General features: G+C 53.7%; 7 protein-coding genes across 7 annotated transcripts; 4 read left to right on the forward strand and 3 right to left on the reverse strand.

Moving 5' to 3' along the window:
- Window positions 1-28: 28 nt before the first annotated feature.
- On the forward strand, window positions 29-2,417 carry B0H18DRAFT_878938 (uncharacterized protein; the record flags this gene model as incomplete). Its single annotated transcript, XM_048040668.1, has 8 exons — window positions 29-235; window positions 290-460; window positions 513-578; window positions 636-1,184; window positions 1,235-1,404; window positions 1,457-1,907; window positions 1,961-2,110; window positions 2,307-2,417. 8 exons carry the CDS (start codon window positions 29-31, stop codon window positions 2,415-2,417), a joined length of 1,875 nt encoding a protein of 624 aa, XP_047891654.1.
- Window positions 2,418-4,465: 2,048 nt separating this feature from the next.
- Window positions 4,466-6,315, reverse strand: B0H18DRAFT_1182670 (pyridoxal phosphate-dependent transferase; the record flags this gene model as incomplete). Its single annotated transcript, XM_048035983.1, has 9 exons — window positions 6,100-6,315; window positions 5,806-6,051; window positions 5,385-5,740; window positions 5,273-5,331; window positions 5,127-5,230; window positions 5,023-5,067; window positions 4,822-4,970; window positions 4,610-4,768; window positions 4,466-4,552 (listed from the first exon to the last, which is right to left on the reverse strand). The coding sequence occupies exons 1-9, from the start codon at window positions 6,194-6,196 to the stop codon at window positions 4,466-4,468; spliced, it is 1,302 nt and encodes a 433-aa protein (XP_047891655.1). The 5' UTR covers window positions 6,197-6,315.
- Window positions 6,316-8,671: 2,356 nt separating this feature from the next.
- On the forward strand, window positions 8,672-10,862 carry B0H18DRAFT_497856 (uncharacterized protein). The gene is made up of 19 exons (XM_048038316.1): window positions 8,672-8,791; window positions 8,851-8,929; window positions 8,987-9,000; window positions 9,056-9,076; window positions 9,130-9,207; window positions 9,263-9,290; window positions 9,344-9,395; window positions 9,449-9,492; window positions 9,546-9,570; window positions 9,618-9,645; window positions 9,697-9,736; window positions 9,799-9,899; window positions 9,952-10,011; window positions 10,069-10,096; window positions 10,153-10,210; window positions 10,267-10,291; window positions 10,348-10,441; window positions 10,510-10,572; window positions 10,624-10,862. Exons 1-19 carry the CDS (start codon window positions 8,730-8,732, stop codon window positions 10,753-10,755), a joined length of 1,032 nt encoding a protein of 343 aa, XP_047891656.1. The 5' UTR covers window positions 8,672-8,729; the 3' UTR covers window positions 10,756-10,862.
- Window positions 10,863-11,462: 600 nt separating this feature from the next.
- Window positions 11,463-13,500, forward strand: B0H18DRAFT_910032 (S-adenosyl-L-methionine-dependent methyltransferase). The gene is made up of 11 exons (XM_048041541.1): window positions 11,463-11,786; window positions 11,849-12,029; window positions 12,084-12,316; window positions 12,367-12,381; window positions 12,434-12,509; window positions 12,550-12,689; window positions 12,748-12,852; window positions 12,900-12,996; window positions 13,054-13,115; window positions 13,174-13,295; window positions 13,371-13,500. The coding sequence occupies exons 1-11, from the start codon at window positions 11,550-11,552 to the stop codon at window positions 13,453-13,455; spliced, it is 1,353 nt and encodes a 450-aa protein (XP_047891657.1). The 5' UTR covers window positions 11,463-11,549; the 3' UTR covers window positions 13,456-13,500.
- Window positions 13,501-14,493: 993 nt separating this feature from the next.
- On the forward strand, window positions 14,494-17,252 carry B0H18DRAFT_1016223 (uncharacterized protein). The gene is given in 15 exon segments (XM_048029252.1): window positions 14,494-14,828; window positions 14,885-15,208; window positions 15,254-15,322; window positions 15,374-15,459; window positions 15,513-15,644; window positions 15,698-15,751; window positions 15,805-15,887; window positions 15,936-15,970; window positions 16,025-16,128; window positions 16,182-16,340; window positions 16,393-16,411; window positions 16,466-16,616; window positions 16,668-16,725; window positions 16,765-16,767; window positions 16,786-17,252. 15 exon segments carry the CDS (start codon window positions 14,510-14,512, stop codon window positions 16,945-16,947), a joined length of 1,758 nt encoding a protein of 585 aa, XP_047891658.1. The 5' UTR covers window positions 14,494-14,509; the 3' UTR covers window positions 16,948-17,252.
- On the reverse strand, window positions 16,990-19,234 carry B0H18DRAFT_1182688 (S-adenosyl-L-methionine-dependent methyltransferase; the record flags this gene model as incomplete). The annotated part of the gene is made up of 11 exons (XM_048035984.1): window positions 16,990-17,394; window positions 17,448-17,573; window positions 17,636-17,697; window positions 17,751-17,847; window positions 17,907-18,011; window positions 18,078-18,217; window positions 18,275-18,335; window positions 18,393-18,407; window positions 18,463-18,701; window positions 18,756-18,936; window positions 18,998-19,234. 11 exons carry the CDS (start codon window positions 19,232-19,234, stop codon window positions 17,314-17,316), a joined length of 1,344 nt encoding a protein of 447 aa, XP_047891659.1. The 3' UTR covers window positions 16,990-17,313.
- Window positions 19,235-20,238: 1,004 nt separating this feature from the next.
- B0H18DRAFT_497883 (trehalase-domain-containing protein) lies at window positions 20,239-23,601 on the reverse strand. The gene is made up of 12 exons (XM_048038317.1): window positions 23,282-23,601; window positions 22,802-23,228; window positions 22,608-22,742; window positions 22,522-22,556; window positions 22,399-22,467; window positions 22,222-22,348; window positions 21,947-22,162; window positions 21,551-21,887; window positions 21,144-21,485; window positions 20,838-20,928; window positions 20,718-20,783; window positions 20,239-20,659 (listed from the first exon to the last, which is right to left on the reverse strand). Exons 1-12 carry the CDS (start codon window positions 23,519-23,521, stop codon window positions 20,333-20,335), a joined length of 2,412 nt encoding a protein of 803 aa, XP_047891660.1. The 5' UTR covers window positions 23,522-23,601; the 3' UTR covers window positions 20,239-20,332.
- Between the last annotated feature and the right edge of the window lie 1,868 nt (window positions 23,602-25,469).

Consider the following 25,469-nt stretch of genomic DNA (forward strand, 5'->3'; position numbering starts at 1 on the left):
CGTAACTAGCGATCTCTGTTTTGCGAAGATGCAGCCCATGCCCAACCGGCTAGGACTTGGACTCCGACCGCCCATACCGTCCTATGGCCAAGGTCCCTCGATGTCAGCTCTCGCACAGCAACAGTATGGGGTGCACCACCCACAATTCGTGCCGCCACAACCCAGAGCAACCACGCTCTTTATTGGTTCGATTTCTGGTGGTATCACGGACGCTTTCCTGAATTCATTGCTCGGAGTAAGCACAATCATACTTTCCCCCAGTTATCTGCCTGCTCATATTCTATCTCAGGCATGTGGCGCAGTAACCTCCTTCAAGCGTCTCATAACCCCGGCCAACAAGCCACAAGGATTCGGTTTCGCAGAGTTCCAAGACCCTGATGGTGCGTTGCGAGCTATGGGATTGCTCAATGGCGTAGAGTTACCTGCGTTGGAGGATGGGTGCGTAAACAAAAAACTGCTGGTACGTGGACTGCAATGCTTCCTGCCACTCTATACTTACCGCGGCGCTGTAGGTCAAACCAGACGAGAAGACGAAGATGTTCCTGGACGCGTACCAGGCACAGAAAATGGCGACACCTGTACGTCCTCCACAATCACTTGTGGCCGCTATTGTACTCACGTATGCGTGGGTCAAGGCGGACGAAGAGCTGACGCGAAGTGCGAAAGCAAGGGTCGATCAATTCCTTGCTGACATTAATAAGCAGTCACAAGAAGCAGCAAGCAACGGTCTGATCGACAAGGAGAAGTACATCATCCCTCCCCACCTGCACGACCTGCAAGAGGCAGATCTTCCAGAGACGCAGCGGGGGCTCGTGATGACCGAGATTGCGCAGTTCCGTGAGCGCGCTGCGAAGCGGGAGCGAGAGAAGATGCGAGAGACACAGCAGGCCCTGCCGAACATCCTCGCTGCACCAAGCGGGCCCAAACAGCGTGAATGGGGCAAACCACAACTGCCCGGGCAGCAGATATCGCCGTCGCCCGTTGGCGCTGGCTCGACTCCGCAGGGATTCGGCAAGGGCGCGCAAGGCTACAATAAGCCTGTTGGTTTTGTGAAGGCGGAGTCGGACAGGGACTCGCCTATGCCAGAGGCAAGAGTGTTCAGTACACCTGGAAAGACGGACGAGGAGCTCGAGGAGGAGAGGAAGCGACAGCGACGAAGAGACGAAGAGGAGTCGTACCGAGATGTGAGCGAAGCTACACTTGTATGTCACACCACGCTCACATAGCTTCACAGCGAGAAAAACGGTACGAGCCTAGGGAACGAGCGCGTATACAGGCCTTGGAGCGTGCGATTCTCCGCGAACGCGCTACCAAGGAGGCAGAAGAACGTGATCGCGTCGAGATGCGTTCGCGGTTGGCTGTGTGGGACGATGACGAGAGCGACGAGCTGTTCTACACCGACAGGTGCGTTGCGCCGCATGCATTCTGTTTACAACCCTCATCCTACAACTTGCAGAGCACGATGGCGAAACATGCGGACTCGGAGACTGGCCGCGGAACTGGCCTCGGATGAGGACTCCCGCCTATACGAAGAGCGCGAAACCGATAACCTACGCAAGGAGTCAGAAGCCTTCCTCGCACGGCAGATGGACGAGATGCAGGCGCTGCAGGAGGAGCAGCGCAAGGCGGGTCTGCTTCTTGAAGACGGTGCGCCTGTCAAGCTCAACGTTTTGCTCGGCGGGGGTGCTCCGAAGCAGGAGACCGGCCCGAAGGAGAAGGCAACGGTGTTCGGTCAGGAGGAGGAGGAAGAAGAGAGTCTGCGTAAGCGGAAAGTGCCTCTTCCTAAGCTGGATCTCGCAGAGGGCGGTGAGAAGGCGAAGGAGCGGCTGGAGAAGATCAAGGCATCCGTGCCGAGGGATAAGGAGACCTTGTTCAAGGCGAAGGTGCGGTGGGACGGCCTGTCAGATGTAAGTGCACGATTCCACATAGTGCTTGTGAGCGAGGCTGACGAGCTGGATAGCTTATGATTGACCGGAAACTGGAGCCGCTGGTGAAGCGGCAGATGACCAAGTACCTAGGCGAGCTCGAAGACGACGACCTCGTCATGTTCGTGCTCGAACATCTCAAAGACCACAAAGGTCCCCAGAAGCTTATCGAGGGCCTCGAGCCGGTGCGTCTCCCATCCTGTATATTTGATGAACCATTGCCCCGTTCTTCAACACAATATGCATGTGGGATAGGCTGTACTTCGCGGCTTTATGCCAGCTCCTTGGTTGTTGGCATTGGGTGTCCCGCATGCTTATTATGTTGATGCTCATTCCTTGATAACCGTGCTGAACGCTGTCGGTATGTTTTGATTACAACAGGTCCTCGAGGAAGAAGCAGTCGAGTTTATCGTCAGCATCTGGCGACAAATCATTTTCGAAAGCATGGCATACGGCGAAGGTCTACACACGGAGCGGATGATGGCCGACTGACCACACATCCCAATCTCCAACCTCCGGATTTGGGACGACGGGTAGCGCCTCTTGCGAGCGAGGCAGGTGCGTTTGCGTAGTATTCACTATTCTTCACTAAATGTAAAAGATCGCCATCATGCTATGATACTTGTAATGCTCAACGGCCTCGATGTGCCTATGGTTGGATAGCTGGGGGTGGGAAGCACGTTGACGATTGCGATACGGGCCAGCCCTCCTCAGACTTCGTTGTGAGTTGCACATTTGATCATAGCTATGCCGACAAACATGATATGATGGTTCATCCCCGAGCGCAATCCAGATGATTTGGAGGAACTACTCTTCTGGTTATTGATATCCTCCGCTGAGTGGCTATCTTCGTATAACGACTGAATCCATTGACAGCGAAAGCTATTGGTCCATTTGGCGTCAGATCTCCGTTTCGGTTGTCCCTCAGTTATCTTCAAAGTTGGGTGAGTACCTCGTTCATGTGTACGTACCAGGCAGTCTCCATCGACGCCTTGTACCCAATTAATATCAGGCAGTCTGCGTTGGGAACAACGTCCTGTTGTACTGGTGCGTGAGATCTTTTTCCATTATGATGCAAGACGTATCGTTCAGAACATGATTGGCATCTACACCAAACAAGACCACAGAAGCTACGCAGTCAACAAGCCGGTCATCGCCAAGAGTGTGTATGAACCCAGTCGGGCTCAATCATGCGACTCGGTGTGTATCTCGATAACTACGTGCAACTCTACTCTTTGCAGGTTGCGTCTCTCCTCCAGGTCCCGCAAAAACCGTTCATCTTCGTCATCTCTGTCGTAATCATCAACCTCGTCTGCCGTGTCGGACCCTATGTCTGCTAGCTCCTCTGACTCCGCTGCTGATACCTGTGCTTCCGTCGACCCCGCCTTATCTGGACTTTCGGAGTGCATCTCGGTGCCGGAGCAAGGAGCACTTGTAGCTGCGCTAGTGCAAGACGTTGCTTTGGGCTACTGAGCAGGAACGTTGTGAGTACTCAAGCCTTCCGCGACCAATCCGGAGATTACGTACCTGTATCTGCCTCCTACGGGATAGATGTCTCGGGCACGATGTAATGCAGGCTGGCGAGGGTTGGCTGACGTAGTGGGGTCACTTGGGACGGAAGCGGGGTCGGTCGACGTACTCGTGACGGTTCGTGGCTGGGCGAATTGACGGCAGCAAGAATAGCAGAGAGGGCTGGGGTGTGTTGAGGTGGTGGGTAAGATTCAAAACCTCCGCCGGGATAGTGCTTGTTTACTCACTGTTAGAGTTCATGATGTATCGGCGTCCGTGGGTGTCATCCGGCGGACGCTGTACATTGGTAAGTGTTTTATATTACCGGGGAATGTTAGCATCTGTCAAGACGGCGTTGGTATGTCGTGACAGTTTGGCGCAAGTGGGCCATGGGCATGCCTTGGTAGTACCCTTCGACCAGCCTTCGACTACTAATAGTGCTCGTCGATTTCTAATGTCATGTTGAATACTGTCGTCGTGCTCCCGTGTGGTCATCCATCTGGTTGAACGTGCGATGGGATCGAACACATGTTGTTCAGGTTATGAAACTTGCGGATGGTGATGTCGGAATCGCTAAACTTACCGTGAAGTGATGTATACTCACAAGGGCAGTGTCGGTCCTTCTCTGGTAGAGTTTGGATAGAGTGAAACATCCTTACCATGCTTTTCACTTGCACTTCGGAGACATTCACGAAAGAGCATTAGTATGTGCGTACTGCCTTACTGTAGCCACTTTTGATAAGTACGTATTCACTCCATTAAGTATCAGATGTAAAAGACCTACGACAGTGAACCGAGAACGTCATGATCACCTCCCGATTCGCGGTGGGTGACACTGTGGTGATTGTTCACTCCCTTACAGTATTTACACTATCGCCTGAAATCGAACGTGGCCACTGACCTCCAAGTGCATTACGTTCATACTTCATTGCTATTTGAATAAATGGGGGTGTGCACTCAAAGTGAACATGACCTTTGTATATGAGAGTCCCATAAAATGAAACACCGTGTACGAAATATACCGCGGTTAATCACAGTCTTGCGCCTGCTCTGGGTCTCTTCGCAATTTCCCGGCAAACCTCCACAAGAGCATATCCAAGCTTCTCGAAATCGCTGACCTGCGAACATTGAGTTGCAGCGTCATTGATAACAAGAAATGGTGATGCTTGACTCACGTCGTTGTATATCGCAGCACTTGCTCGCGTCCACCATTTCCCATTGTGGAAGGTTTGCGATGCGTAAACCTTGTGCTGCTCAATCAGTCTGATCTGGAAGAAGCGCATGGTCTCGAAAGAGAACACGACGTCTGCAGGTACAGGCAATTCCACAGCGACCTAGTGAACTCGCGTTAGTATCTTGACACGCTGCATGCAGTGGACTGACCCACCATGTTCGCGGTCCAAGCGCGGTCGGGTGACTGGTCCATCTCGCGTGTGCCCAATATATCCGCTAACCGCTTGCCACCAGCCAGAGCAAGCGCACGACAGTAGGCGTTGATTCTGTCCTCTCCGCCGAGGGACTCCTGGAAGCGTAATGCTATAGAAGCACCATGATCGACCGGTAAGGGTATCAAAACGTCGTGACTTACCGGCAGGAATACTCAGGGCTATCGTGAGGTCCACGGAACCGAACCCTGGTAATGTCAATCAGCTGCTATGATAATTCCGAGAGCACAACGAGACTGGAACGTACATGCAAATCTTGAGCCGAATGTAGACGTGTCCGGCGAAAACGGCGCATGGAAAGCGGTAGGTAACGAAGTCTTGATTATATGTTGGTTCCTGTCATATGCAACACTGAGGTCATGGTCCAGGGGCAGTTGATGAGAGCGTATTCACCTCTTTGGTACATACAGGACAGCACAGCCGCGTTTGGCGAATAACCACTTTGACGTGTTCTGTGCCAGCATAACTACGGGTTGTTTTGGCTGAGCAACTGATGACTTCTTACCGACACCCAGAAGTCTGGCTGACTCGCGCTCAAATCCACGCGTTCCTGGCCAAGTGAGTGTGCCGCGTCGATCACGGTCCACACTCCCCTCTCCTTACATGCCTGCACCATCTCCTTCCATGGCATGACGAGCCCGGGACCGGACACAATGCTGTCAATGATCGCGACAACTCGTTGTTGCGATGAGCCGCTAGAGGCCGAGGGTAAAGCCAATTCACGCAGGAGGTTGCGCCATCGAACGAGCAGATCCTCACGAGATTCAGGGAAGTGCAAGGGAAACTCTATTACAGCAGGAAAGGGGTATGTCTGGGAGATATGCCGCGCAGCGTTGGCGATCGGGTTGAATGTGCAGTTGGCTGGATCGCGATAAAACAGATTCAAGCATCAGCAGAGGCTCGACACTCGACGAACGCATACGTACTGATTATAATCGCGTCACCTTCTTGCCACTCAAAATTCCTCAGAATAGTATTGATCCCATTGCATACGTTCGGGACCAGGACACATTCGTCCACATCCGCGTGTACGAGCCTGGCAATCTGCTGCCGCACCTCGTTCAGCTTCGACTCATATCTGAGCCACACGAAGTCGTCCGGATTGGACTCCATCTCCAGTGTCAGATCGTTAGACGCGTCCAACACAGCTCGCGGCGTCGCACCCAGAGCGCCTGAGAATCGTGAAGTCATACACGGACACAAGACGCGAAAGAACACACCGTGATTGAGAGGAACGAAGTCAGGATCGAAGGCGAAATGCTTTCGGAGACATCGACCATAGTCAGGAAATTGTGTAGCAAGCGGCTCGGACGCCATGGTTGGACGGAGATAGTGAGGTGAGTCGCGCACTTGGCACAGGAGTGACAGGACGGGTCGACGTCCTGCACTATTGGAGACCTAACTTGAGGTGACACAACCACACTGGGCCTATCGACTGGGAGGCACACGTGTACGGTGAGCGATCCTAGAACTCGGTTTAGCTTGAGTGGACGCACCATTCCACAACGCTCGGATTGCGCTCGGATCTGGGGAACTTGGAAGCCAGCCCCTGGAAGCAGAAGCCGGCGCCGGTTTTCACGCGAGGTTGCGTTGACCAGGGGCATATCGTACTTACGCAAGCAGCCTTGATGCGACGACGGCAAATTTGCGATCAGTAAGTATTCCAAGTTCTATCTCTGAGACGGTGCCTTCGTGGCGGCCCATCATGAGCGTGATACATGTTTGTCAACGACTGGGCGAACAGTTCCGAGTTCGACCACATGCCGAGTCATCGATACGAGCCTGCGCACTTGCGCAATCCCGTGTTTAGTGATGTCACTAATGGCAAATCCCCATTGAGGATACCTCATGTCAAAGTGCATGATGGGAGTCGGCATCATGGGGCTCTCGGAACAATTCTCGAGCTCGGGGATGTTGTCTATGATTCCCAGAAACCCATGGCCAATTGTCTATATAAGTATGACTGCACTGTGAGTACGCTGTGGGACGCTTTCTGATGCAGTTTGTCAGTACTGTTTCTAGCCTTACCCTAGCAGTAGTCCCGTCACCTGCATGCACGTAGATCAGACTGTCAGCAACGTTCAGCCGACCAACTTGAAGATGCCTACCAAATGCCTACGTCCATACCAGGTCATTGTTCACGACATTCGCATCTAGTCGACTGACGAAATTTAGCTGGCCGTCCAAGCACAGCCTACGTATATATTTCTCTGCGGGAGAAGATCGCCCGCGGACTCCGAGAGAACTCAGGAAGGCTCGCGCTCATGGGCGATGATGCGCCGGGAAGTCACGGAACTTCCGGTATCGTGGAGAGCCTGTAGTGAGGCGATTCTGAACTCTAGCCCCCGAAGTACATTCTCCATGATTGATCTGAGAGGTGCCGATCCACTGTTGGGGTCGAGGAAGAGGTACTATCGGCTTCCTTCGCGAGCGAGAAGCTGGACGCAGATGCGAGTCTGTCCGGTTGCGTAGTGACCGTCATGTAATATGTTGGTCTAGTGCGGCTGCCAGTTTCCCCAGTTTCCCTGGGGTCAAACGAACATGCAAGAGTACTGCATCAGTACATAAGGAGGTAGCAAGACGGCGCTCACGTAGCGCTCACCTTTGCTTGGCCCTTCGTGGCGCTGGCATTGTATCTGCATTGAATCACCAGGTCTTCAGGAACGAGCCGATAACTCACTAGTACGACGTTGACAGTGGCATCGGGGTGGCAATACCCTGCACTAAGTGACGGGTAGTTATCAGATGAGATGCCGCATTCTGCCTTGATCAACATTGGCACCAGCCTGGACGCAAATGGGAAAGCGAAAAAGAAGCCGTAAGAGACTAAGTACTCACCATGACAATGTGTCCGATACGTACCCCGCGTTGGGATGAATGTGCAGGCGACAGTAAGGCCTAGCTTGACTCCTTATAACACTCCACGAGTCATCCACGTCCGCGAGCGCAAGCCACGATGGAGTATAAGTCGTAGCGATGATAACAAACTTGAAGCAGCGTGGTATGTTGACATGGCAGAAGAGTCTGTGCACTGCTATTAGTATTAGTGAGCGACTTGAACCGAGGAGGAGGAGGAGGGAGGAGGGACAAACGTTGATTTCCATATATGGGTGATAACATCAGTGGCGATCACACCCATTCCGAGCGCACTCTAAGGCCCGTCTAAGGCACCTGTCTCTTACATCCATGTGCAACTTTGACAGCAACTTTCGCGCACGGAGCATGTTCGATGAGCCCGAATGATGAAGCTGATCAAGACTTTCTTTGCTTCCGTGATGGTAAGTATGCAATAAGTACTCAGTACTCCGAGTCAACTTCCGGGATTGATGTTGGGTTATAGGTATGCTTCCACTCGTTCTGGCGTGGGACCGTGCTCGACCGCGGTCGAAAAGTTGTTGATACTACGGCTGCATCAATTATCAAGGACTCATGCTGAAGGAAACTGGAGGCTTCGAAAGAGCCTCTTGCTCTTTGAGAGAGGTGACCCGGCTACAACGAAGGTATTCTGGGTGCAGTGTGTATACTTAGTACATCTCAACCATTCTGTTGAACTTTTTCGACATGGTCCATGATGACCGAACCTTTCGGCATGGCGTCCGGAGAGCATGCTTATCAAAACGGAAACGAACCTTGATGATCATCGTTGGCAGCGAAGTAGATCTCTTCTTTGATCCGTTTGACCTGCGACTGGCCCGCACATCTGCGGAAGACTTACTACATGTGGCATAGGGTGGTAGGAGCGCTGGCATTGGCGCAATGCCCGCATCAATGATGCTCGTCCAGCTCCAGTTATAACTCATCGCGCTGGACGAACGAATGCTTTGCCTTGCTCACTCGATCAACTGCCAGGATGGCCTCGTCGCTGGACACCATCTTCGGGTCCGCCCTTGTGGGCATCATGATTGCTGCTATGTAAGTCGCGCGCGCACACCAAGTACCGTACCGATGCGACTGCTGACATTGGCGCATAGGGTGTATGGCATTCTCGTCTCGCAACTGTTCGTCTACTTCAGGCGGTTCCCTGATGACCCTAACTGGATGAAAGCACTGGTGCGCTTTTCAATTCACCTGCTTGTCGTATCGAATGTGCCGCTGAGACTGTTGTAGGTCGCCGGTCTTTGGTGAGTTCGCGACATACCAACGGTTGTGATACCGAAGCTGATCCACATTCCATAGGGCCGTCCTGTCTTTTCTTCTGTGGGTACTCTCTTGGCACGATTTCTCGCTTTGGCTGAGCAATTTTATTATAGCGCAACCAACATCCACATGATCTACGTCTACCTGATCAAGGACTGGGGCAACACTCAGAAGCTTGCCTACGCAACATGGTCAGCCAGTCCTAGACTATCAGCGGAAGCCCCTTAACGTGCTGATGTTCCATAGGGACTGGCTGCTTTACGTCGCTTGCACTGTGAGCAAATGTACAACGCATTGGGAAGACCCGTATCCTAATACTGCACGCAGAGTGTCGCTTCGACAGGAGTGCAAATGTTCTTCGCCCGCAGGATCTTCATTTGTAGGTCTCAACGACTATCACACTGACAATCTGCCGACTACCTTGTGTCACAGTGTCTCGACACTGGATCTTCCGCTGGGTTACTTCAGGGATCGTTGTGAGTAGAGAGGGCCCTTATCATGGAACCTCCCACTCACTGATGTCGTCCAGGTCATCTTGAGTCTGATACAGTTCGGTTAGCCACTCTCTTCCGAACTTATGCAGCATCTGATCGTCTGCCAGTTGTCGGATTCTACGCCATGGCAGAATGGTGATTCCTTACGTACTCGTAAAGTCATCCCTTGCTGATGTTTGGCTGTAGTTACCGCCTCAAGAAGTTCCTGACCTTCAGTAAGGTCACGGTGAGTCTTGGAGGCGCCACTGATTGTCATTCGAGTTCGTCGCTGAGCACCCTTCCACACAGTGGGCGGTCGACGTCTGGCTGGGATGCGGTTCTGCCTGCGACATTCTAATCGCTTGCGTTATGTGTTATCTACTGCACACGAGTCGTACTGGAGTGAAGAGGTGAGAGTGAAGTCGGCTCTGCCATGCTAACCACTTACGAATGCATTTACAGAACTAACAAGCTCATCAACAAGCTCATGGCGTACGCGGTTCAAACCGGAGCCATTACAAGGCTAGTTATATCAAGTCTGACCGTCTTCTCGTCCCTTACTCATGGCAATGTATCCAGTATTGTCGAGATCATATGCCTTGCTTCGGTACGATATGCAAAACCTCGTTTCGCTTCTTTGGCGGGTGCTAACATTTCCTGCAGTTCACTGGGGACGGATTTCACTACGGACACATTATGGTCGTCTTTCCCTTGGGCGGCTGTAGGTCGTTCATGGCTTGACCTCACCGGACCATGCTGAAACGTCTTGTCTCGCAGTATATGCCACCTCTCTCCTCGCCAAGTAGGGTTTTCATCAGAGTATGCGATAGGTCCGCGGATTTTTGACGCCTTTGGTAGCCTCCTCGCGCGGCAATCCGTGTCGACCAATAACGGAGGTCGGAACCTCTTCGAGCTTAGTTCCGGCGCGAGGCCCAGCAACCAGGCGGTGGTGGTGCGTCTTCACTCCAAACACCTCCGAACAGAACGGATAGATGACCCATGGCGCCCGTAATCTTTTAGGAGAGCACAATCAAGTTCTCGCCGTCTCCGTTCGCTACTACGACTACTGTCATCCACGACGACGTGAGTGCGATTTGTGACCGAGACTATTGCATGCTCACTCTGCGTCCGTAGACCGGCAAGCCGATTGACCTTGTCTCCCCTCGGCAGACCCACAATCCGAACTTGTTGAGCAGTGGTGGGAGGATGACGAGCAGTGACCAGTCATTCGGAGGCACTACTATGGCAGACTACGATGCTGTCTAGGTGTACAACTACAACAACGGCCTCGCCACCTGAAGATACCCGGCTCGTTCTACATAGGAACAATCAGGTGTCATTGTATTTTCTCTGTATTCTTCAAACACGCGTATACTCTTGTTTGTTATGTACACCTCTCCTACGAGTGGATATTACTGAAGGATCCCCCAACTGTGTAACCGTGCGCATACCGAGCCATGTAGAATCACGCGTACTGTACTCATGTACATGTGAAATCATCTGATGCACCGGCAGACTGAACGAGAAGCGGAGCAGTCTGTGCCGCAATACATACAGCCGGTCTCAGGGCGGGACAACCTTGGTACCACCGCAGCTCATTTGAGGATAGTTCCCATGGACAACGGCCATGCGCGATCACATACGCCCAGCGCACGGATCCAGGAGGTGAAGCCAGGGTGAAGCACATGAGCTCCAGTCTGATCGACGCCGATAACTCATGAATGCATGGGTCTCGTCAGCGTCATGTCCTAGCCTGTCCTAGCGCACGCGGAAATGATCTATGAGAAGACGAACGCTACCTTCCATCAATTCTTATCAACACGAACTCCCTGTGCCTGCTAGAAGAGTGTTCGCTGATCACGCCGGTCGTGTCTTCGGAACGCCAGCTGTGAATCAGGAGAACTCGAGCCGCGCGGCGACCCTAGGGCCGACAAGTCTGGTTTACGAGCTGAACCATGGCTATCGTGCGGTCAGCCCAGGTCTTTTCGAAAGGAGCTCGGTGACGTCTTATAGGCGTGAAGATTGGCGCGGCAAGCGATCGTCCTTGCTCGCGCTCCGTCATGTCGGGGAAGGCAGAAGTGTTAGCACTGCTGAAGCTGGTTAATCAGGCTACGAACGATGCGCTCGCTGCGTACGAGGCCAGCGGAGAGGACGTCCCCTCGCTGACGTCCCTGGATACGAAGTCCCTCTCATCCATGTCGGACAACCTCGCGCTAAAGAAGGCCGTACGTTTGCTAGAGGGCGCTTCTGATCAGCTATGCGCGACACTTGCCCCTCCTGCGAACACTGTCATCAATGTGAGTATCACACGTTCGTTCTTCTGAGTTCTAGGTGCACTAACCTCGGCGTGACACTGTAGCGAGTGGTGCCGTATGACTGGGCATGTATGCGCGTCGCCATACACGTTCGTGTTGCGGACGTGCTGTCCGAGCACCCGGATGGTCTTCATGTGGATGAACTTGGGCCAAAAGTGAACATCGAGAAAGGCAAGCTCGCGCGCATCCTTCGTCTCCTTGCAACTAGGCACTGCTTCCGAGAAGGTGCGTGAGTTACGTTCGGGAAGAGTTCCGTCCTAACGGATAACCTCTTTCGAGTGCGCCCGAATGTCTTCGTCAACAATCGCCTTTCATTGGTGCTGAGGTCGGACAATCCGCTCAGCGACCTTGCGGATGTACATCTCCACGAGGTGTACAAAGCTGCGTTGGTCCTGCACGAGAACCTCAGTGATCCCGTCCGCGGACCATCGTACAAGGCAACAGAGTCTGCGATGATGCAGTCGGTGCAAGGAGACGGAAAGATCACGTTCTTCGACTACCTGAAGGCCAATGTAAGCTGGCTTCCCTTTTCCGGTGGCCCGCTAATGGTGTTCTTTCGTAGCCAGGAAGGCGAGAGGTAGGCGTCAGTAAGAGCGACGTGCGTGCACATAAGACTCAGATTGCACTAGACCTTCGCTAGAGCGATGTTCGGAATGGGTTCGGTGATGGGTACTCTCGCTGCACTTGAAGGCACGTCCGGATCGCGTCGCGCTGGTTTCTGGTCGCCGTGACGTCGACGTTGCAGTATTCCCTTGGGCGGACTACAAGACAATCTGCGATGTGGCGTCTGGCGTAGGACCATTTTCCACAGCCCTCGTGCGGCAGGTCCCAGGAGTCAAGGTTATTCTCTGCGATCTACCGGAGGTCATCGGGCAGGCGAAAGACGTAAGTGCCTCGCGAGTCCCGTAGTGCATGACGATACGTGTACTGACTCTTTGTAAAGCTTTGGAGCAAGGACCATCACGATATCATTGAGGCACAAAGAGTCGAATTCGTCCCTTTCAACTTCTTCGAAGGCTCGCCGCCGACCGGTCTAGACATATACTACGTGAGCTCCCGTCTGCGAAATGGGCAAGCACACTTACCGAAATACAGCTGCGCAATATCATACATAACTGGCCAGATGCAGAGGCCGAGACAATTCTGAGAAATGTCCAGAAGGCAATGCGTCCCGGCAGCCGCTTGCTCGTTCGTACGTGTGTTCATCCTTCATGCTGTAACCGATTACGCAGGCAGACCCCGTGAACAGATGACTATGTGGTGCAGTACGCTAGTCGCATAGAAGGCGACATATCTGATCTGCAGGAAATGGTTAGCGTTCCGGCTGTGTCTATCCCAACCGTTTGCTGAAGGGCTGCGGACGTGTTAGGCCCCGGAGCCTCTATTGCCCAATTTCGGCGCCGGAAGTCTGCGTATGTATGGTCAAGACTTGACGATGTTGTTGACATACAATGCGAAGGAACGCACTGTACGAGATCTAGCTGATTTAAGGTGAGTCTCATTCTGAACGGGTCCGACCAAGGTCCGACGGGAGCACAATGTAAAGCTGATGCTGATGGCCTCTAGTAACCGGGCAGGACTGCGAGTCGTGAAAGTCTGGGATATCGCAGAGACAGACATAGTAGAGTTGCAGTTAATGACTGGTGATTGATGGCACCATTGTATGCAGTAGTGAGGACGTTATAACCAATCCGGCACGAAAGCTTTGTGGCAACCTTTGTGGCGTAGGTATCACGTGGTCGCACAGAGGCCGCAACGTTGGCAACGACACTCAAACAACTCTTGAACAACTCTTGCAGCCTCTCAGATTCTCATGTTCGCCGATGACTGCTCTACTGCATCTCGGGCTTCAACTGACAGTAGACATCACCTCGCTTTTGCGGTGGGCACTACGTGAGTCGGATCCAACTCTAAATTGGCTCAGTAAAACATCTGATAGTGTACGGTAACCAGGTAAAGGATTTGGGTATTGCTGCATTGCATCATGCAAACACACCCGGGACAACGAAACATGGCGAACATGCATGTAATATAAGATGAGATTACTTTCAGGATTTCTACCAATCATCGTACGCGGTCATTGAGGTCATGCGGGACCTCATCGCGTTCGGAGCGTCGTGTCATGAGCATGTGCTTCTCTACTTGCTAATGCGCTTTCTACTTCGAGGTAGTCAATACAGTGCCGATATCATCAAGACACCTATCTTCAAAGCTACTCCGTAGCCAGGGCGTGAAACTTTTAGCATCGTTTCACTTTCGATTGGTCACCAGCTCGCCACTAGTCGCATGAGTTTAGGGGGTATATACCATCTTCGCTACTCTTCTGATCATGCCTATCACTGCTCATGTTGAGCAGGAATTCGTCACAAATACGTATGACCCCGCGGAGACTGCGACGGTGCGAGGCGCGCGCGCCCCAAGACCGTTGGCTCCCGGGAGGCAGCACAGGTCTATGTGATAGACCCGGCCGCGGCGGCTGTACGCTATTGTCCATTCTCTTCTCACCAGAGGTTCCGCGGAGTCATATCAGATTGCATGCTATGGGGCTTCCACTTTCGAAGCTGAAACATCTCGCGGTCAGATAGCAACTGGTCCGGGATGTCCGCACCAAGTCCGCACTAGTGGTCACGTATCGGGATCAGGTTCATGGATACATATACATATAGTCAAACATCGCCCTGTGGTTGACAGAAGCGTGTCTGAACATGGGTGTTGCTCCGTTTTCCGCTCTACTTCGATGGCTGGCATCTTCGCGTTCCGCTCAGGCTGCGTCTGGTTCACAGTATGTACCAGCGCCTCGTGATGGATCGCTCACTCTCCCAGAGGTATACAATTGGCACTACCAACACAACCCGCACCAACGCGTCTTCCTCTGGCATGACCACACGGGACCGGTACATCTTACTTATTCCGACGTGATACCTGCGGCTCAACGCGCAGCTCGCTATGTCGCCGAAGCTGCTGGAATTGAGCTTGTGGACGACATGACGCCCGCCAAACTCGTCGTGATTCTTGCTGCATCGGGTGCCTTTGTCCTACTCTATGCCTCTGAATAGACATCGGAGCTAACGCTTCTGCAGACACAGTCACGTATGCGACTACACTCATTGGACTATCGCTTGCCGGTATTCCCGTCTTTCCAATAACTCCCCGTTTCTCCGCTTCTGTGGTATCGAAGCTTGTCGCGGTCAGCGGTGCTTGCCACATTTTCGTAAGCGGGGAAGCTGCGATACAGGAACTTGCTCAGGAGGCGGTCAAGGTCCTCAGCCTTTCTTCTGACAACACCCCGGGGATTTCCATTATGCCATCCTACGATGACCTATATCGCGTGCAAAGCCCATTGCACCCTCTTCCTAGTCGGCGGTACGATCCTTCCGCTCTAGCTATCATTACTCACTCGTCAGGTATGTCACACCTTCTCGACTAGCTTCCAAGGCTGACCTCTCTAGGTTCAACGTCCTTCCCCAAGCCCATTCCCTGGAGCGTCCGCTGCACCTCCAACTATTCCATAGTTGACGGTAGTTAAAGCTACTCGAAGAGTGGTACAATGACTGATACGCGCATCCCAGCGGCCCGAGACTACGTGAACGAGGTTACCGCGTGCCCAGCTATTGAGCTGTTCCACGCATGGGGTATTATGTTCCTCTCATTCCTGGTCAGTCTCAGCTCCGGATATCTACGTGTGCGATTAATCATACCAGAATTAAGCCGATGACGGGCTATATCATGGCTGTGCTACCGCCCTCTTCTCCTGCAGTCGTCCCAACGGCAGACGCGGTCTACCAATGCATGACTGAGTGTAGAGCTGCCTACGCTTTGGCACCTCCGTCGCTCATAACCGTGAGTGCCCTGTCTTTCAACTCGAGCGATGATCACCATATAACCTGCGACAGCAATGGTCGTGTGATCTCAACCGATATCCGTATCTAAGACAAATGAAAGGAATAGTAGGTGCCCATCCATGTCCAGCCAAAGCTTGTCTGATCATGTTGCGACGTAGGTGTATGGCGGACGATTCTTGAGTCGACCGGTTGGTGACTTGGTGGTTAAGAATGGTGTTAGACTACATACCGCTTACGGAACGTGAGCAACGTCTTCAGTTCCACTGACGTTGATTCTGACAGAGTGCAGGACTGAGACGGGACTAATCAGTACCATCTTTCGAGGTACGTTTCCTTCCATTACAGATACATCGTTGATTGACGGTGTTTGTGACACAGCGACGGATGATGAAGATTGGGAGTACTTCGAGATCAACAGCCAGCTTAATGGTGCCATACTGCCAAACAATGATGCCGAGCAATCGTACCGTCTAGTCGTCACAGTATGTCTTGTTCCGGAACCGGAGCCTCACCCACTAATTGGCTTGTTTTAAAGGCGGGACCAACACAAGCACTGCCAGTTATCAACAGCGAGATTGATGGGAAAGATGCACATGTTCCCGGTGACTCGCTCCTGCCCCACCCAAACAAGCCCGGCTATTGGAAGGTTCTTGGCAGAGTCGATGATCAGATCATGCTCTCTACGGGAGAGATTGTATGTCGCCGTCAATGCCACACCGTAGCAGTCCGCTGACCACGGACAACAGGTCTACCCCTCTTCCATAGGTGAGGTCGTAGGTTCCTTTTACTCGTAGGACATCACCAAGCTTTCGTGAACAGAGTCGCAGCTATGTCAAGATGAACGCATCAAGGGAGCGGTGATGTTCGGCCGCGGCCAGTCCAAGGTCGGCGTCGTCATCGAACTGGACTACGCATCTGCGGCAAAGGAAGGAGAACACGATTGCGTTATCGACATAGGCGACATGGTCATGTCGGTATTGTTGTCCGTGGATCAAGTGGTCATACTTACATCGGTTTCCAGGCCTGTAGTCGAGAGGGTGAACGCGATGTCACCGCCGTATGCAAGGATCGACAGACGCGTGGGTACCTCCATGTAACATTATCAATTTGCTCCAATGCTGATCTTGCGCGTCCAGCTTACCATCTTTGCGCACGAGTCCAAGCCGTTCACCTACTCGCTGAAAGGCACACCGCGGAGGGCTCTAGTAATGAAGGATTATCAGCCAGAAATTGAAGCGGCATTCCAGCAGTACAATGCGGAGGCATCGCAAACTCAGAGTGTACCACTCATACCCCTATAGACGACGTGTACGATATACCCATACTTAGCAAGTGGTCTGACCACTGATACCCTCTCTGTGGACTTACGGTTCTGATCACTTTGTTGTGAACGACAAGTTTATTCCACAGCCCGAACGCCAGTTGTCGCCACACTTCTGTGTCCGGGCCCTTTATATTGATCGACAAGCCACAATGACTTCGAATGTAACACGGCACCCGTTTTCCGCACCTGTACACCGCGACCGGGCGCACTTGGCAGGCTTTACCTGGGTTTGACTATCTCTGTATACATTTTCCAGTGACACATGCACGAATCTGAAAAATATGACGGCTACTGGGCTTGACAGGGAGATGCCTTTACATGCGTCCAGCACCTCGACTTCCATTCAAGATGCACTAGCGATCTCATACTGCACGACACATGCTTCCGCAAGGTCCCAAACCTTCACCACGCGCAGCCCAGCCTGCTGCCTGTAAATGTGAACTTCAGCAAATCTCATCGACAGAATCAAGGACGAACATACCCAAGTGCTGACATCTCCTGAAGTGTGCGCTCTTTTGCGTTGCACGCTATCAGCATGGTCATGTCTTGATTACATGCCCGCATTCTACCAGCACCGAAATTGCGAAGCATAGGTTCGGGGGCCTACATGAAATTGTGTGAGCGCGCGGGTTATCTCATAACTATCCGAAACCCACGTCGTCCACCGCAACGGACAGCTGTTGACTCTCATCTTCATCGCGGACCAAGTGTTGCATCACGTAGTCGTCTGCCGCCCTGAATCAGTTTTCTGTGAACCACTGTAGGACCAGAGATACGTACGGACGAAGAACTGGCTTGTAGGCCCCATCGATTGTCGGATCTTCTTCAGGATGCATATTGCCTGGTCATCCGACCAGCTGTGCAGAATCGCCCGCATCTGTTGGTGTAGAAGTCAGCAACACAGCTACCGCAAGCAAAGCAACTTGAAGGCCACACATAGTAGACATCCTGGCCAGGAGGTGGGGCTTGTTCGAGGAAGTTGAGCACGGAGAACAGTACCCTCCCAGACTGAACAATGTCCGGGCATTCGCTGCTCCATAGCTTTCGAGTGGAAGACGGAGTCAGCACGAGTGTGTCACGTAAGTATCAGACGAGACGCATCCATACCTCTTCACCTTGGTCAACAGTCGCAGGCATGTCACACAGGGTATAGGTGATGTTCGGGTATTGTCGAACGAGAGGTATAGCGTAGGCACCGACACCGGATCCAATATCGCAGACTGTTGAGATGCTCTTCCAAGGGAAATCTGGTGTAAGACGAGTCTTAAGTTTTAAGATCAATTGGATATCGGATGCTACCACACCTTCAAGCGACGCGAGACTGCCAAATAGGATGCCTATGCCCGACATCCCAAAGTTGAAGTTCTAGACTCGGAATATCTTGAAGCGGCAGGCCAATCAGAGCGAGCTTGAAAGACTTACCTCCTCCCTGTCAGGCTTCCCATTCCAAGTCAGATAGGATCGACAAATGAGACGCAAAGAATTCACGAACATTAGCTCGCAACCAGTCGAAGAACATGGCACCTTCGTTCTCTGGTCCATTGACGGCGTACATGACAGGAGCCTTGGCGAGGTCATCCGAATTCATGCACCGCGGATCTGTGATCGTCTCATAGAGAACGTTTCCACCGGTAGCTATGTCGGTCAGATAGACGTCAGCTAAATGCATGATCGGATTGCTTTTGCGGAGCATCAAGGACAACCGGTTGTGGGCGTATTTATCGATTGCGACTGTAAAGTCAACGGATGAGCGTGTAGCAGATGAGAAGTCATCAGCAATGTAACCTTCGCGGAAGCAGTGTCTTGTCGCCAGACACCTCAGGATGCGACTGAGCTTTCCCTGTTCTATCTTCACCAATGGCGCTAGATCTCTGGCGTGCATTCCCACAGGATGGTCGTACAGCACATCTGCTACGCCTGCTCGCAAAATTGTACGAAGGCATTGAGCATAATGTCCTTGAGAACGCTATGCCAGGAAACTTAGTATGCGTCATTTGTCTTCAAGACAATATCATTGGTGCACGTACGTCGACCATAGTGAGGGCTGGCGGCGCGAGCGTAGCACAGAGCTGGTCGCAGGCGCCTTCCAGAAGACGAACGGCTTTCTTCAGCTGCATGTTCTCAGACAAGGCGAGGACCAATTGCTCATCGGTTGATGAAAGGAGGGGAACGTCGTGGCCACCGTTGTCGTATGCTGCCAGAGCGTCCTGCGTAGCCTTGTTAATCAGAAAAAGCAGTGATAGGACCTCGGCTTTGCCAGACATTTCGTTTTCGATTTTTGACGTGAGGTTGGGATGCGTTCCATTGCCATTTTATACGATACGGGTTACTGCTGATGACTCAAAAGACATCGTCGTCCGCGACCGATGGGAACGGTCTGAGGTGACATATGTTAGAACCGATGCGCGTAGTAAAATTACTAAGTTAGTTAATGACATGAGTGATGGATACAGTGTATCACGAGCCGCATTGTCACCGGAGGGAACACACATACTATCACTTGATAAGCAGTGGATATGCAATCCGAGCTGTAGGTTTTGTAGTTCACTTGAATCTTGGTTGCGACATTTACTGACTTATACTGTGACGACGCAGTGAAGGCTTCCTCAGTCCGATTGCAGACAACCTGACGATGGGTATGATAGACCCACCTTGTATAGTCATGTTGGTGTGGCGAACTTCTGAGTTGAGGTACAAGCATTCCATGCCACCGATCAATACTTCAGCTTCAGTAGCCGAACCCTGTCGCAATAGCATCAGACGCGAGCACGCAAAGTGGAGGCTCACCTTGGCCCTTGACAGTGAGTGATGCACCCTACCTCCGCACCGGCGTGTCTGACGTGACGCCGCGCAGAAGGAGATACAAGAGTTTGATACATCTTACTTCTGACATCTCACGTATGCACCGCGCAGAAACGGTTTCCACTGTCGGAAGGAGTTACAATGATTTGGTACGACTCGGTGACACCGTGAGAAGCACCAAATTACTGAGTGTGCGGCGTTGGGGAATGGTGACCCCTGGATTGCCCTGGAGGTTGATCGGACCGTCCTGTGAACGATGCAGTTGTATTTGACCTGCCAGTGAATTTAGCTATGTAGTAACGAGATGACTCGGCTTACAGGCATGGCTGCATATTGAGAGTCACCCGCAGGCTCCTCATCCGCTATTGCTTACCGTGTGCAATATGAGGTCGAAGCACCCTCCCGGACACAAAACGGTACCGAGAACACTTCCTTCGTATGCGTTACGTTACATCGTTGACAGTATCCCCAACCAATAACTGGAGTCCGCCTAGATCATTCCGCTCGTGAGTCCGTCACATACGCGGGTCAGTAAACCCTTTTGGTGGCAAGATTCCTAATCATGCTAGCAAAGTCATCAGGATACCGCCAATGATAGCCACAGCTGTTGCACTCGACGAAAAATGCGTAGATGCGCTGCTAGCAAGGCCCGACGAGCTGTGCCCGGACGCGCTGCCAGTTGTGCTCGCAGTCGAGCTATGCCCGGACGCGCTGCCAGTTGTACTCACAGTTGAGCTAGACGATGCGGCGGATGACGTCGTCGTGGAAGTGGTGCTGTTGCTCGCGCCGACGATCGCGAGGATATCGGGGCAGTCGGGGGCCGTGAGCACGCGACCATAGTTTGCGGCGATGTACAACACAACGCCATTCGTCCAACCGAAACCAGCCTGCGCATCGAGCGTGAGTATCAGGTTGAGACGTGATCACAGTAACGGGATGTTTTACCTGGACAGTGTACTCTCCGCCACTGCCGGACGAGTCGACATCGGTGGTGTTGAACTTCTCGAACATCTTGAGGAACGCGTCAGCTCTTCATCGTAAAGCCTTTGAAGTTCAATTACTGACGTTACCGGTGTTCCCGATGCTACCAGTGATGTTCAAGACTTCGTTAGGCAGCTGCGGCAGCAATCCCGGAATGGATCCACCAGTGGCGTGCCTGGTCACATACAAGTCATCAGCACCCAGACTGGCCACCCACAATGGATCAAGATGGTTTCAAACACTCCACTCTACTGATCGCGGCAGGGGCGATCGGTGTATCCCACATACCCGATAGGGCCATAACAGATTCGCAGCACTCACACAACAGTCAACAAAATCTCGTCCAGCGACCAATCTAGCCAGAACGAAGGAAACGGAAAACCCACTCACCAGCTGCACAGCGCGCTCGCAAAGTAGCGATTCGCCACCTCGCGCTTGAGCACATCCGCCCATCCCTCGCCCTCGGTGGCGTTCCCGCCATTGACGACCGTGCCATTCAGCCTGCTCACGTCAGCTTCAGGCCCGAGCTTCGTTGCGTTCCCGAGCGCCACGCTGAGCACCTGCCCGGGCAGTCCGTCCTCCGCAACGCCGAGCTGTCCGGCAGGGACGAGCGCGTACGTTGACTCGTTCGACGCCGGAGTGGGCAGCGCACCCGAGGTGAGGTTGGACGGGAGAGCGGACAGCGCTTCGAGGACGATGAATTGGTGCGGCGGCCACGCGTTCGGGTTATCCCTGCGTAGCACGAGAGATAACGCTCAGTGCATGACAGACGAGCGAGTCTCGCAGGGGTGACATACCACTGTAGGCCCGTCTCCAAGAACGTCACGGGCAAGCTCCCATTATACCGGTTCATCACCAGGTTCACGCCGGCGAAGTGCCCGAACGCGTTCTCCTCACTCGCAAGCACCTCCTCGGGCACGATCCCGTTCCAGAGCGGGTAGAACGTCGCCATACTGTAGATGCTGTTCCGCGCGCCCGCAGTCAGGTTGTAGTCGTAGAACGCCAGCTTCTCTGCGTCCCAGTTCAAGTCGAGGATCCCTGTGCGCAGGGAGGCCGCGGTCTCGAGGTGCGCCTCAGCACCCGTGTCGTTGCCTGTGGAGTTGTACATGTCCGCGAGCAGGGTGTGTGCCTTGTCTGGAGTGCGCATGCTAGAGTCACTCGCACGGCAATGCTGCAATGCAATGAACGCTTACAGAGGATGCTGTTGAGATCGACCGGGACGTGCTCCCGCACCTGCAGAGAGCGCAGCGTAGGGTTGGTGTTGTTCGTCCCACCGGCGAATGGCTGCGCAGCAAACCGCGACGAGTAGTCCCATCCCGTCTCCGCACCGCTCGCAAGCTCTGCGTAGAGCGCCGAGCGCTCCGTCTCGTTCAGGGAGGGCAAGGTAGGGTCAAACGCAGTAGTGTAGTCTGCGAAACATGCCCGTCAGCGTCATATGGTTCCACAATGATCACGGTGAGGTGCGCACCATCGATGTAGGACTCAGGTCGCGGCGCAGTGTTATTGACGGAATAGTGATACATCGTGTAGGTCTGATTCGTGTACGGGCTCGTCACCTGCACGCTGCGGTTGTTCACCCACCACTGCAACTCAGTCTGACCCCGTGAATGAGCATCCTCCCACGCACCATTCGCTGACGACGTACCTCAATGGCCGGGATTGCGCGTGTCAAAATATCCGTGTCGTTCGTAGCGGCGACGTAGTCCGCGACCATCTGGTTTTGCCTTCAATGCTCGCATCGACAGCAGAATTTACGGGTCCCACTTACGCGAGTGAACATGGGTGGCTGCGAACGGTCCAAGTCTAAGCGTGCGTGAGCAGCGAACGCGATGTCGGTAGCCGCGTTTGACTCACAATATATCCGCCCGCCATTAGGAATGAAACCAAACGTGTCAATCTCGTCCATGAAGTTTTGTAGAGTCGAGTTCGCGATGTCATACAGTTCGCTCTGGATCAGGCCTTGGACGATCCAATATGAGTCCCAATAGTCTGTGAACACCCTGTGATTCAGTACTCTGATCACACTGCCAGACCACAAGTATACTCACACTGCTCACGGAACCTCCCGCCCGGGATCACGAAAGTGTGGTTGAGCTGTATGAACGTGCCTTCGCAGTCGCCCGCGTCCGGGTAGATCGGGCATGTCGCGCTCGTGTTCGTCTCTCTGATCAAGTCCGCCCAGTACCCGCTCACTGTCTGTGCCCACGCCTGGATCAGCGGGTCCGTCACGTTCTCGAGGAAGGCCGGGCTTTCGTTGAAGTCCGTGAGCGTGACCACGGCGAGCTCCTGCCCCTCGCCCGTGAAGTTGTCGTCCTCGAACGCAACAATGTCGCCCTCCGTGATCCCAGCTGCACCGGAGCTGTTCTGGAGCGCCGCAAAGTCTGAGAGCACCTCCTGCGAGCGCTTCGACGTCGGCTTGTCGACGATCGTCTTGGGGTCGCTGTAGACTTCTGCAAGGTTGACATCTTGCAAGAGCTGCGAGGGATCAGTTACTGTCCGGAATGTATGGACAGGGGTTTACAACGTACCGCACCCGCACAAAATATCTCGCTGATGCACCACGGCTGCACGGGAGGCAGGGGTTCCGACGACGGGACCGCCGAGGCTGAAGCGGAGGCACTCGCGGTCGCGGTCGAAACGACGAACGATGACCCGCTCGACGATGTGGAGGACACAGAGCTCGACGCAGGAGCAGCGCTAGTCGACAACTGGGGCAGGGCGCCCACTGCCTGGAGAAGGACCAACAAACTTGCTACGTGCGCCAACATCCTTGAGAACGAGGAGACTCCGAGCTGGCTCGTCGGTCGTCGGCGCGCGAAGGATGGCCTATAAAGCAGCGGCCTGCGCGCGTCCCAGGGGCCCGGGGAATGCTGTCGAAATTCCCATCAATTGCGGGGTAGAATATTGTTGGACGTGACGCTCAGACTATCAATTGCCCAGAATGTGTCCTGATATGACGTTGTCGCCCAGTTGTCGCCGATGATCCTTAGGTCCGGAACGTCCGTTTTCGGGTGCCCAGCGGGTCTGCTGACCGCCGCACGCATGGTCGCCTGAACCGACACAACAAACGCGACATGGTATCTGAGCATGGGATATGGTACGGGATATCCAAAAATATATTTTGAATATCCCGTTCGGGGATATTGTGATCGGAGATATGGAAAGTCTGGATGCTCAAAGTATCCCGAGATGGAATACTTTGAATTTCCCCACATAGTATCGCAGGCCGGGATATGGTGAGGGATGTTTAGAATATCTCTGGCCACTGTGACAATGATGTCCATTTCCGTCTACCCATCGTCCTAACCACGTTGCTTGTTTTCTATTGTCCAGTGTCATGCGCGGTCACGGACATGTCACGCCGCAGGCCCGAGCTGCTACTTACCGTAAAAGGTAACTTTGGCTCCCTGCCGCCGCGGCGAGTCGCGGTACGATGTCGCGTCGCGGTGTGGTGTGTCGCGTCGCGTCGCGGTACAGTGTGTCGCGTCGTGTCATGGCATGGCATGGCGCGTCATGTCATGGTACGGCGCGTCATGTCATGTCATGGCACGGTACGGTGTGGCGTGGCATGTCACGATACGGCGTGTCATGGCATGGCATGGCATGGCATGGCGCCGGCGCGGCGTGTCATGGCATGGTACGGTACGGTATGGCACGGTACGGCGTGTCATGGCACGGTACGGCGCGTCGTGTCATGGCACGGTACGGTGCGTCATGGCATGGCACGGCGCGTCGTGTCACGGTATGGCACGGCACGGCGCGTCGTGTCACGGTATGGCACGGTACGGCGTGTCATGGCACGGTACGGCGCGTCGTGTCATGGCACGGTACGGTGCGTCATGGCATGGCACGGCGCGTCGTGTCACGGTATGGCACGGCACGGCGCGTCATGTCACGGTATGGCATGGGCCGCATGGCATGGCACGGCGCGGTACGGTACGGCGTGCCGTGTCATGGCACAGTGCGAGCATGGTGCTTATGTCATGCCACTGAAGTAAATTGTACCCTACATACATTATTGAGGCTCAGGCTGTACCTAACGCCAATACAATACCTGTTCAACTCAGGCTGTCACAGTACAATGCAAGAATAATTTGATTGTAATAAAGCGACATGAGCGAAGTATATGTACCATTATCCATACCATCATGCCATGACACGGCACGCCGTACCGTACCGCGCCGTGCCATGCCATGCGGCCCATGCCATACCGTGACATGACGCGCCGTGCCGTGCCATACCGTGACACGACGCGCCGTGCCATGCCATGACGCACCGTACCGTGCCATGACACGACGCGCCGTACCGTGCCATGACACGCCGTACCGTGCCATACCGTGACACGACGCGCCGTGCCGTGCCATACCGTGACACGACGCGCCGTGCCATGCCATGACGCACCGTACCGTGCCATGACACGACGCGCCGTACCGTGCCATGACACGCCGTACCGTGCCATACCGTACCGTACCATGCCATGACACGCCGCGCCGGCGCCATGCCATGCCATGCCATGCCATGACACGCCGTATCGTGACATGCCACGCCACACCGTACCGTGCCATGACATGACATGACGCGCCGTACCATGACATGACGCGCCATGCCATGCCATGACACGACGCGACACACTGTACCGCGACGCGACGCGACACACCACACCGCGACGCGACATCGTACCGCGACTCGCCGCGGCGGCAGGGAGCCAAAGTTACC

The sequence above is a fragment of the Fomitopsis serialis genome, assembly GCF_022376445.1.
Source record: "Fomitopsis serialis strain Sig1Antser10 chromosome Unknown B0H18scaffold_50, whole genome shotgun sequence".
Taxonomy (NCBI): domain Eukaryota; kingdom Fungi; phylum Basidiomycota; class Agaricomycetes; order Polyporales; family Fomitopsidaceae; genus Fomitopsis; species Fomitopsis serialis.